General features: G+C 37.0%; 1 protein-coding gene across 1 annotated transcript in view; it reads right to left on the bottom strand.

Annotated features, from left to right (window-relative positions):
- Positions 1 to 226: 226 nt before the first annotated feature.
- Positions 227 to 12233, bottom strand: part of LOC134844938 (piezo-type mechanosensitive ion channel component-like) — a 28461-nt gene continuing 16454 nt past the window's right edge. Inside the window, exons 5-6 of the mRNA XM_063861762.1 lie at positions 11971 to 12043; positions 227 to 5896 (exon numbers count right to left, since the gene is read on the bottom strand). Coding sequence (XP_063717832.1) covers positions 272 to 5896; positions 11971 to 12043 — 5698 coding nt within the window. The 3' untranslated portion in view covers positions 227 to 271. The remainder of the gene's footprint in view (positions 5897 to 11970; positions 12044 to 12233) is intronic.

Below are 12233 nucleotides of genomic sequence, written 5' to 3'. Positions count from 1 at the left end.
AGCTTTTCTCAAAAGCAGAAAAATTTTTTATTGAAAATTTGATATTGAATCCGCGTTACGAAACAAAGAGCTTTTATATCTTTTAAAAACTTTGATAATCGATACGGTGAAGAGTGTTTACACGCACATTTCGAACTACGCATTTGACTTTAAGTCTTGTAACCAAATGTATCATAACCATATTTTAAGCCAATTAGATTAAGAAAGAAAGTGAACTCAATCCTGATTAAGACTAAATAACAAATAGGAAAATAATAAATATCTTTGATTCTCACTCCGGTTTGAACTTTGTGCTATCTATCATACTTGCTGGAGATCTATAGAGGTATTGTAGCTGGGAGTACAAATCTTCTTCCAATTCGAAATGCTTCATTTCCCTACACATGTACATCTCCAGGACCAGTTTCTGGATAATATCGACATTCGGAAGTTCCTGGAACATGATCGCTTCGGAATAGTTACTGAATGCCGCTTTAATTTTGCTGGCCGCCACAATTACAAACGTGATGTACAGTCCCACGATTCCGTAACTGGCCAGAGAATTGAAAACTTGTGGGACTACTTTATCGTCGAAGGTCACGATTAGCAGCTGTCGTAATGTAGCATGTGCTACATCTACATTCCACCATTGCATGGAACTAGTTTCGTTGTCATTCTGCAATGATATGTTGATAGAGAGGTAGGACAAGCTTGCGTTATAGGAGCTGAGAAGCGACAACTGGTTCATGTTTCCATCATTGTCAACATCGTAGAAAACTGGCAAAACGTTCTTTAATTCAACTTGCTCAACGGGATTCGAAGAATCGCAAAATGCATCATTTTCGTTGTAATTTGAGTTGTTCAGTTTTATCATGCACGCTAGCGCGCGGCATGTTTTGATATCTAACTCAGTTCTAACCTGTGTTGACGCTTGCGGTTGTGTTATAGTTGCATCTGAAGATTCAGATCGACGTGTTATATCAATTCCGATTGTCAACTCGAACCGGTCGCATGTCAATAGGTCAGAGTACAGAGATTTTCTTGCAGGCGGTGTGATAGACCAAATTGTCTGTGCACTGGGGTTGAAAACGATCACCTTTGCAGTCTGAGTATCACTCGAAAGAGAACTTGTAACATATCCATTCGCAGCTGCCAAATAACTCGCATTAGCGAAGTTACCGTTGTGAGCTGTCGTGAAACTGGACTTGAAAATTGGTTCGAAGCTGCCTAGTTGCAAATCAATAGCAGCATATCGGATATCTGTCGAAATTTTTGTTTCGTTTACGAATGAGAACAGCAAAATTGGCGCCCAAATTACAAGAACGAGAGCCATAAAAATAACCAGATAGACTGTTTTAGATGGGAAAGCTTTTTGGACTTCGCCGCGTTTTCGGAAATCACTTATTTCATCCGCTCGTTCGCATTTGATCAAGAAAGTTTTCACGAATGCGTCTTCGACTTCTAACCACCTCTTGAATTTCAGCGTGGTCGGCGTGAACACCCAATCCATAATAACTCGCAATTCAAACAGAAAAGGGGCATTAAAGAACACAAGCATCAATAGTTTGCACACTTTGTTGTACCTTTTCGAGAAACAATTGCCCAAAACACGTACAGGGAAGCTACATTTTATTTGATAGGCTGAAATTACCCAGTAAATCCACCGTACTAAGTAGAACAACAAAGCACTCGAGTTTGAATGGAAAGTGGATTCGTTGATGAGCGGATTCAGCAAAATAAGCCACACGTGAACTAAAATAACCTGAGCTATGAAGCCCACAAGTTTAGTCAGCACGTTTTTAGTCAAATAAGCCAGTCTGTCAATCATTGTGAAGGCGAAAAGTATCAATATGATAATGAGAAAATAAAAAGGAACCGAATTATTTAACAGACTTTCGATTATTGATGAGCCCTGTCCAGATTCCGAGAACCCAGAATAACCCAATGTCACTATCACGTACCCTAGAAGGTCAAAAATAAACATGGGTACATACACGTCTCGAATTGCAGTTTTGTTACAGTCCAAAATTTGCCTTGTGAAATATTTGCATTCGTTTTTCACATCCAAAGCCCAATATTTAAAATCAACCCAGTATGATGATTTTTTGACAAGATTTGTAGTGCTATCTGTGCATCTTAATCCTGTAGCCATGTCAACGGAACTTTCATGGACCGACATTTTTCGCTCCTTTTGTTTATCGACTGATGAGTCATAGTTAAGTGACTGCTCACTTGTTCCTCGGGTTCTTTTATCAAATGACTCAGCCAGAAATTCTCGATTGTAGCTTTCTTGTTCACTTCTGTTACTTGAATAAGACGACCACAGGCCATAGCTCAGTAGGATGTTTCTATGGAAACAGAGAGCAACTAGAAGCAGCAACACGTACACATAGGAGTCGGTTGTATCCAGATTCCCAATTAGGGTTTCCATCCAGACCGGAGCTGAAACTCCATCATCCCGGTTGAATTCGAAAATATTAGTCTGGAAGAACCATTGTACAAAAATAATCACCGTAGTGTAGAAAATGATCACTTTCCAGAATCTCTTCGTTGGTCTGGGTTTGGATAAGAGACCCCAAGTTATAGTAATTATAGACAGAGACATGTCCATAATTGAGCCATTCAACACCACTACAATGCCTATTAAGAAGTAGCAAAAATGATCAGTTTGCGAAATCAGAAACTGATAGAAAGATAACCAGAAATCTCTAATAAAAAGCACATAAATATTGAACGCTTGCTCTGAATCCAAATGCTGCTGAAAGCGTGAGGGCTTCCTAGAAAAATCATCCAAAGTGTCCCCAGTCATATCAACACAAACATAATTATTTGAAGTCACGCGGTCTTCTAGGTCATTTTCCAACTTGTCCATTGTCAAAGTTTCTAGAAATCCTTTACGCTTCGACCGTTGTTGTTCAAGACTTAACAAAATCCGATGGAAAGCAATAGAACCCTGATCGAAAATATAACCAATTTCGGCTAACACTCTGAAGACGGCATAAGTTGTCAGAAGCATAATCTTTTTCATCCCGGTTGGTGGACCAGTTTCCAAACTTTCTACTTCTGAATTTTCAGTCAGTTGAGTTTGACTTGTTTGAATTGAGATATCATCATCGTTTGCAAAAGATCCCGTTTCCACAATTTCTTCTAAGGTTTCCTCATGTGCACTACTGGTACTTGGAGCATCATGCTGTGCAAGTGGATCTGCATCATTCTCTTGGGATTTAAAATGTGAAACAACTTCAATATCGTCATTCTTAGAATCCTCAACTTCAGTGGCTTGGTTTCCAATTTTTTCTTCAATTATCGAGCTTGTGTTCATGACTGGTTCACGTGGAAAACATCTATCAAGAGTCTTTTCCTTGATTTTCTCTATGTACGGGATCCATTGGTTACCTGTTTCAGAAGAGCTGTTGTAACTGTAAGATGGCCCTGAGGATGGTCTTTTAAAGCTTTTGCGTCTTGTCTCATTGGAAGAATCATGCGGATCGGTCGAATCGCTGAAAAATCTGGATCCATTAAAGATCGCGTCCAAATGGTTCTTCGGTTCATACCAAGATCCAGAGTTTTTATTTCGGTTTCGAATGGCCGATATTTGACTCTCTAGCTCTTGAGTAATCTGGTTTCTGTAAGCAATGGCCGCTGCAATGTCTTGCTTGTTAAATTTTTCGACCAATTTGCCACCTGCTTCTGAAAGATCGCGAAATACAATGGACTCCTCAATTACGAAATCATAATAGTGACTAATAAAAATACGTCGTTGAATCAAAAGTATCATTATGCAGGTACTTTCCCAGGAGATAATACAGGAATAATCAAACAACCCGTCACATTTCAGATTGCTACTAGTGATATAGAGATCATACTTAGACAACACTCTCATATCAAGTATCTCAATAAAACTTTCGAGAGTAGCTAAGCTGGGAAAATCAGTGCAGTAAAAGCCTCCGACTTGCATCATTACCCGAAAAGAAGCGACCAGAACAACAAAAAGTAAAACTCTGTTTACAAATTTGTAAGTGTTCGGCCGAGTTTTCAAAGCCACATCTTGGCCTAGCCAAAGAAGATACACAGAAAATCCAATAAAAGGCGCTCCTAAAATGTCATAAGTCTGCAAACCACAGAAACAGACAAAAAAGTACGTGAACCAAATTCCATGCATAAACAAAACCTTCTTTAACACGTTCATTGGATGTTTTTGCTCAGTGAGAAAATTAGTTGTGGAATAAATAATCCGGTTGGTCACACCTCGACCATATTGGCACCGTGCCATGTCAGGTTCCTCAAGACAGTCCTCGTTATTGCCGGCCGATTCGCGCAATGTGTGATCGATTATTTCTGCCTTGAGATTCTTCAGAAAAGAGCGGAGTATAATTAACAGCATCATATCGGCATACAAATCAGACAAACTCAAGTCATAAGAAGAGTGCCCACTGAAGTCATAGAGAAAGAAGAAACGATTCAAACCTTTTATGGACTCCGAGTTTTGGGATTCATCTTGGATCCATTCTAAAAACGAAGAGCCACAGAATGTTTCAAATGGTGGCAACCAGAGTAGTAGCAAATATTTAATCAATAATACCATCGCTGAATATAAAGCAAATATTTTGGCATACATCTTCAATTGATTTCTCCGGCAGATAATCATAGGAATCAAGAACAGAATGTGGAAAACAGAGAAAAAATCTCCGACTTTTCCGGCCAAAATCACGACAAATAGTATCACAGTTTCCAATCCAAACTTATAAAATCCGAAGTTAACAAAATACAGAAACATGTTCGTAAAACCCTCGTCGGCGTTTTTCCTGTTGATTCTCGGAAACAAAACTCTGTATTGCAAGCAATACTCCAAAGTATGTTGGTCATTATTGTATCTCTCCGCTGAAGCGTCATAACTCAAACTTTCCGCGAATTCTCGCTTCCGGCCTAATTTGGCAACCTTTGCATTCATTCTGAACCCAATTAATGCGTTCAGAAGGGCGAGTGTAATTACAATCAGATAGGGCCACAGATAATCTAAAGGAACCGAACTATCAAGAAGCGAATCAAGATCCTGGTTTTTCATTTCCAGGCCAATCCAGCGATAGATACTCTTCGTCCAGGGAAAAATAGCATTCGGATCCTCATCATTTTCCGACGATGAACAGTTTGCAAAGTTGTCGGTATTGAATAGCGTATTTAGACTGGTTGCGTAAAGCATGCGCAAGATTATCACAGAGCAACATAAAATGAACAACACGTTTTGGGTTATTTTTTGGAACTGACTGCTGAATTGGCACAGACAGCAGAACCCGATTAGTAGAACGAAGTTAAAGGCCGACCTCTCGTGTAAAATAGCACACATCAACGCTATTAGAATGATTTTATTCATGTGAACTGCAGCTGCTAACCAAATTAGTTCAGCCAACTCACTGAAAAACCGCTGGATTTTCGCAGCTAATTTAACATTTGCGTTTTTCGCGGGTAATTCCTCGACGGAAGATGGACGCGCGTTGCCTTCGGCTAACTCTTGCATGAAACTATGGAAATCTACACTGAAGAAGTCGAACTGGATTTTAATCGCAACAAGCAGAACTGCGATCGGAATTACGTTTTGAAAGGAGGGAGAGAGGCCGTTGTCATGAAGGAATTTTTCGACGTTGCCATTACTGTGAACAAAATCGAAGTTGAGAGTGTAGAAAGCTAGAAAAACCACCATTGAGTAAAAGAGAAGAAGACGCAAGAAGCCCTCGAAGTCTGGAATTTTCTTTTGGATGATGAGTTTGAAAATGGTGAATCCGGAGAAGACGAGGAAGAAGACCATGTATATGATGTAATAGTAACTGGTCTCGGATATGGTGCTGATTAGAACGAGAGACACTATGCAGAAACACATCCACACTGCTGCTAGAGTCTCCTTCAGTTGTCGCTTTTTCACCTGATGATGGACCAGTGGTGAGACTTTAAATCGAAACCAATTTTAACGACTTCAACAAGTAGCCAAATTCGACTTTTAAAAAACTTTTGTTACAATAAGACAAAATCATTATTTCAAACTATTTCATTATGGCAAGAGTTAAGTTTAACACAAAGCTCTATTCCTTGATTTCTTTTGATTAAAAGGAGAAGGACACGAAAAAACAAAACATTTAAAAAAAATCGTCCAGAAATTGTATATCACACATTTAAAGAAAAAATTTGCCCCATTTTTTGGACTTCTTTTGTTTACACCATAGCAGGGCGGCTGTATCAAACGGATTTCGAATTAAAATTAAAAATTCTTAAATTTTCACACAGAGGCAAATTCGGATTAAAACAGCGAGAGGCTCAAAAAATATCAAATTTGACTTCGAACGTTGTTACCCTTGACAAAAAAACTAGACAAACAAAAAATTAAAAGTTTTTTTGTATAAATTTATTAAAACTTTTAATAAGTTTCAAAAGGGCTTAAATATGAGCATTCAAAATTTTAAATTCGGCGCCAAAGTCTTATCAATATCAATCGGAAATTTATAGGAAACAAAGTAATAAATAAATGAGCCGATAGAATTAAAGATGACAGGTAATCAGCTGAAAATCAATCAAATTTTTTCGCCAAAATCGTATTGAAAAAAAAATACATGTAATGCCCAAATAGCATCCAAGCAAGTAATAGATGTAATGAATGCAAGGTGGTAAACAAAATTTGGAAACTAAATTGAGAGCTTAATCGACAACCATAAGGCCACAAACCATCAGCAAAAAAGTAAAACCGATATTTTATCAATATACATACAATTAAATCTATCAAAATGAGGAATTATAAATTACATAAAAAACATGCCCAGCCAATAAAATGCTAAATTAGCATCAGAAAAAAAACTAACCACCGAACAAAACCAAAAATCCGTGAGCAGAAACCTTCCATGACATAAAATCGCAACAAAAATCTAATCAAATAAAAAAATTCTCCCTCAGAGCACACACGCACAAAAAACTTTTTCGGTCATGAAACGTCGCAGTAAGAAGCCACTGAGTCAATATAAAATATGCAGAAGCTGATTGAGCCGGAAAAAAATTGAAAAAAAAAATGTTAACAAATCGAGTTGGTAAAATTACAACCTATGTAAAAATCAAATTTCGATTCCGACGGATTTTTAAAATGCTAAAACACTAGGAGCAAATACAATGAAAATCGTCTACAGCAAAAAAAAACGACTTTAGGATGTGGGAAGTAAGCCGACAAAACATAAGCAGACAAATATATTAGGCCGACAATTTTATTTGAAACAATACTACCCGTTTGGGGAAAAAACAGGTCCTTTTCAGATTCGAACCCAGGACGTATGTGTTACCTCCCGGCTAAGTATGCAGGGGATCATAAGAAATTTGAATTCATTATGAAGCAAGGAGTCCAGATGAGTCCTGCGAACAAAGTTATTTACGTGGAAAAAGTCTAGTACCTGATTGCAATACCCTTGCTTATCGCAAGGGTAATAAAAATCCGTGCCGTGGCGAATAAACCCACAAAACATAAAATAAACAAATGATAGGCCGACAATTATCATAAGCCCAGCTATCAAATGATTCAGTAATTCAGATACCCAAGTTGTTAAATCAGAACTAACAATTCATGAACTTCAATTTTCGTCGCCTTCTTCACTTAAAATGAATATATCGAAAACTGGCAAAGATAACTGACGAAGATATCTTATATATCCAATTGAGACAAATAGATCTCATTACTACATCAAAGACACGTTTTGGACGGTATTCACAAAAATTTGCATGTTTTCGGCGCATGGTCCCACAAAAACTTAATAGCCATTTGCAAAAAGTAGCCAGCTCCCTTTCTCTCGCTGCCGAAGAAGACTCCTAAGTGTTGTAGCGAAATCCAATTCCTTGGAGCAGCCCCTTAAATGAGCGATTGTCACCAACCAAAATTTTCTAACACAGGCGAAGCTTTCTAAGATAAAGTGCACTACAGGAGCTCCAAATGCTGCCAATTTAAGAAGAGCTTAGAAAACTGACATAACGAGATATTTGTAGTTAAAAATTACATTTTGAGAATCAATAAAAACCAGCAACATACCAAGTATTAAAGAAACTTACCGCTTACTTAATTTCAAATGGAGCTTCATAAAATTTTAGTAATAATTGCAAGCAGGAAAAAAGTTCTTCGCTAAATCAATAATAGGAAACAATTTAAGAAAAACAGAGCTTTAACAAAGAGGCAAATCAGAGTTTCACACTACTTGAAATACAGCACGAAACCGGTTAGTCAAAAAAGAGTTTCAAAAAATTTCTTTTGTATAAGCTTCACTTTTGTTTAAAAAACGTGCCAAATAAGACAATTGAAAAAAAGTTTGCATTGAAACAAAATATACGAAGCGGTAACAAAGCCGACAAAACTTGAGCATACACTCAATGAGCCAAAAAAAATGTTTATTGAAAAACTTAAAAATTAAATTACATCCTCAAAAAAACTCACACGCAGAGGAAACATGTTTCGCTTATTCAGCGACGCAATCTAAAGCCAGTAAGCCATTTATATTTACACCGAAAGCCGGCTTTAGCCGGTTAAACAAAAAAAGAAAGGAGAAAAACTTGAAATGATACAAAATCGGTTGCGACAAAAATTCCGCAAAAACTCAATTACCTGCACTAACTGGGCTTTAGAATTGACAATCAAAAATTCAGAAGAAAGCTCAACCTTCAAAAATAATCTGTGCTACGGGAACTAAGCCGACAGGGATGATAGCCCAAAAAACAAGGATGGTAGTTGGGAATTTCTAGTTTGCAGGTCGCGGCCGGATTCAAACGAAAAGCCTTTGTCATCTCAAGCAGGCGGGTTACCTCTACGCCAGATGCATTGGATGGTTGAGTGATATTTAATTTATTATGAAGTAACTTGAAACATGTGTAGAATTTTCACGAGTAAAATCTTGTGAACAAAGTTGTTCCCTACAAAAAAAGTCTAGGAACCGGTTGCAACACCCTTGCTCACTGCAGGGGTAAAAGCAATTTATCAACTGAGAAAATTCTGAAGACAGAATATAAACTCAAAAAGAAGATAAAACGTTTTCTAACTAACATTTTTGGCGACAGAGGCGAAGCTGCACATCGTAACATAAGCGACAAAACGGCAAAATGTACTTTTTTTTTGAAATTGCAAGAAATGCTAAACTAAGGAATAAATCATAAACTAACATATCCGCCTCCAAGATTCAAACCTCCTACCGATATATTTGGAGTCCAACATCTTGACTAGACTATTGGCACATGATCTCTTACAACCTTCCAAACACCGGCAATCAATAAAGAGGATTAGCAAATGCGCAATACAAAGATACTCATATTCAGTGCCGGATTTAAGGGGTGAGGCGGACGCCCCCTCAACGATTCGACCCCCTGCCGACCCAAAGGGTCCCCCTTTGAACTATTTTGTGATATTCATTTCTGGCTAATTGACCCTAAAACTTTTTGAAAGGCGCCTTGGGCGCCAATATGTACTAAATTTGAGGGGGAGCGCGCGCCAAAAAAAATTGGTCAAAATTATCCAAGAAGTGCTTTGATTGAAACGTTTTGATTAAAAAATCGCATTTTTTGGCGTGCGCTCTTGTCTCCAAATTAGTATATAATGGCACCGAGGGCACCTTTAGAAAAATTAGCGCATGAAGCAAAGCGCACCTACGGTGCTTCCAATAGATCGTTAAAAGTAAAAAAAGCTTCCTAAAACATGTACTAAAAAGCAATATTTAATGCAACCGTGAAGACAAACTGGGCTCATCTATCAGCGGTTTCTTTTTCCTAAAAAAACGCCATATCTCTGAAACCGGAATGATTTGAGCAGATGAAATTAGAGAGCAGATTTGCTACCCTATATTGTTTTCTGACATCATCCCATCATAAAGTTAAGAATTGTAATTTCTATTAGCTGTTTTTAAATCAAGTTTTTGTGAAAAAGTAATAATAAAAGAGAATCTATTTCAAGATCGGTTAGTTTTTTTTAAATTCAAGTTTCTTGAAAAAAAAATCTTTAAAAATGCCACATCTCCGGAACCAAAAGTATTTACTTGAGCAGTCATGGTTATAGGGCAGATTTCCAACGTAGATCTGTAAATGACACGACCCCGCCTTAGAAATGAGAATTTCAAGTTCTGTTGGTTTGTTTTTTATCTAAAATTAAAAAAAATAATAATAATTAAAACCGCCACATCTCGGAATCCGTAATTAAATGAGCAGTGGTATTTAGAGAGAGAATTTGCAACACTTGAGTGTACCCTGACAGCACATCACCATATGGTTCAGAATTTAAGTTCCGTTAGTTTTTTATATATCTAAATTTAAAAAAAAAAAAAATCATAAGAAGCGCCATATCTCTATTACCAAAAGGATTTGAGCACTCAAACTTGGATGTCAGATCTGCAAGCCCTGAATTTATACTGTCGCAGTACCCCACTATAGAATTGAGAACTTCAAATTCGGTTAGTTTTTTCATATCTAAGTTTTTTGAAAGAAAATAGAAAAAATCATAAAAAACGCGATCTCTCAAAAAACCAGAAGGATTTGAGCCATTAGATTTGGATGCTGGATTTGCAGACCTTGAGTGTACCACGATAGCAACCCACTATTGGATTGAGCATTTCAAATTTGGCTAGTTTTTCCATATCTAAGTTTTTTGACAGAAAATAGAAAAAATCATAAAAAATGCGATATCTCGAAAACCAAAAAGATTTGAGCCATTATACTTGAACAATAGATTTGCAGATCTTGAACGTACCATGATAGCAACCCACTAGAGGATTGAGAAATTCAAATTCGGTTAGTTTTTTCATATCTAAATTTTTTGAAAGAAAATAGAAAAAATCATAAAAAACGCGATATCTCAAAAAACCAGAAGGATTTGAGCCATTAGATTTGGATGCTGGACTTGCAGACCTTGAGTGTACCACGATAGCAATCCACTATTGGATTGAGGATTTCAAATTCGGTTAGTTTTTTGCATATCTAAGTTTTTTGAAAGAAAATAGAAAAAATCATAAAAAACGCGATATCTCGAAAACCAAAAGGATTTGAGCCATTATACTTGAACACTAGATTTGCAGACCTTGAGCGTACCGTGATAGCAACTCACTATAGGATTGAGAAATTCAAAATTAGTTAATGTTTTTATATCTAAGTTTTTTGAAAAAAAAATTGAAAAATCATAAAAAACGCCATATCTCGAAAACTATAATGATTTGAGCAGTCACTCTTGGACGCCAGATTTGCAACCCCTGAAAGTACCTTGACTGCACCCCACTATAAGGTCGAGAATTTCAAAATTAGTTCAGTAAATTGTGAAAAAAAAATTTGGATAGTTTATAGGAAAAAATGTAAGAGTTAAAGCATTCGCGCTCCAACAGATTTTGAAACGCGGAATTGAATTAACTTTTCAACCCCTGCAATGTTTTGGCCTTTAATCAGACCAACATAGTGACTTCTTAAACATGCGCCAAATGAAACTTCTTGATTATTTTAATATGCGATTTAGCTTAAACGTGCAAAAACACTTTCGTTAAAAATTCATGCAAATAATACGTTGAAAAAGTTTAGACATACAAACATATGGACTTTTTAAATATGCCAACATACGAACTTCTTTAAAATGTGCCACATGAAATAATACCACTTACGGGGGACCATTTGAGTGGTCGAATCCCGAGGAGCTGTACGCTACGAAACCCCCTTTACAGTCCGCCCGTTACACAGCATTCCGCCCCCCCCCCCCCCGCAACTTTTCTTCACATTAAAGCTGAAATTGGTTTCAGCAATCGAAAAAAAGCCCTTTAATGCTGGGTAAAAAGTTATTTCCAAACAGGGTGTCAGAAAGATACTTCCCTCATTACGCCCAATAAAGTGCTTCTTTGGGATACTTTGAAATTAAGCAAAAAACCGTAATTTTCGTCTCATTCCGTGAGAGATCGGAGCAAAGTTTTTATAAGGAAAAAAATTATGCTTTAAGTAATTTTGGCGGTGTTTAATTGTCACATCACTGGCCTGGACTGAGATTGAGATGGCAGCTAGAGTACTCCTTCGACCAGTTCTGATGTTGTCTTCCAAACTGCGCAATTAAAGTCAGGCGATATATTAACATCATTTTAGTGCTCATTTACATACTTACATAAAACGGATTAATTGTTAAATTAACGAATCTTCATTTCAAGTCAGAAAAAAATGTTTTTAATCAATAATTTGAAAATTGGCGAAAGTCTATTTTATATTCAATTTATCCTTTACGAGAGCTTGTGAAA

This window comes from Symsagittifera roscoffensis, chromosome 4 (genome assembly GCF_963678635.1).
Source record: "Symsagittifera roscoffensis chromosome 4, txSymRosc1.1, whole genome shotgun sequence".
Taxonomy (NCBI): Eukaryota; Metazoa; Xenacoelomorpha; order Acoela; family Convolutidae; genus Symsagittifera; species Symsagittifera roscoffensis.
This window is presented reverse-complemented; position numbering and strand designations above follow the sequence as displayed.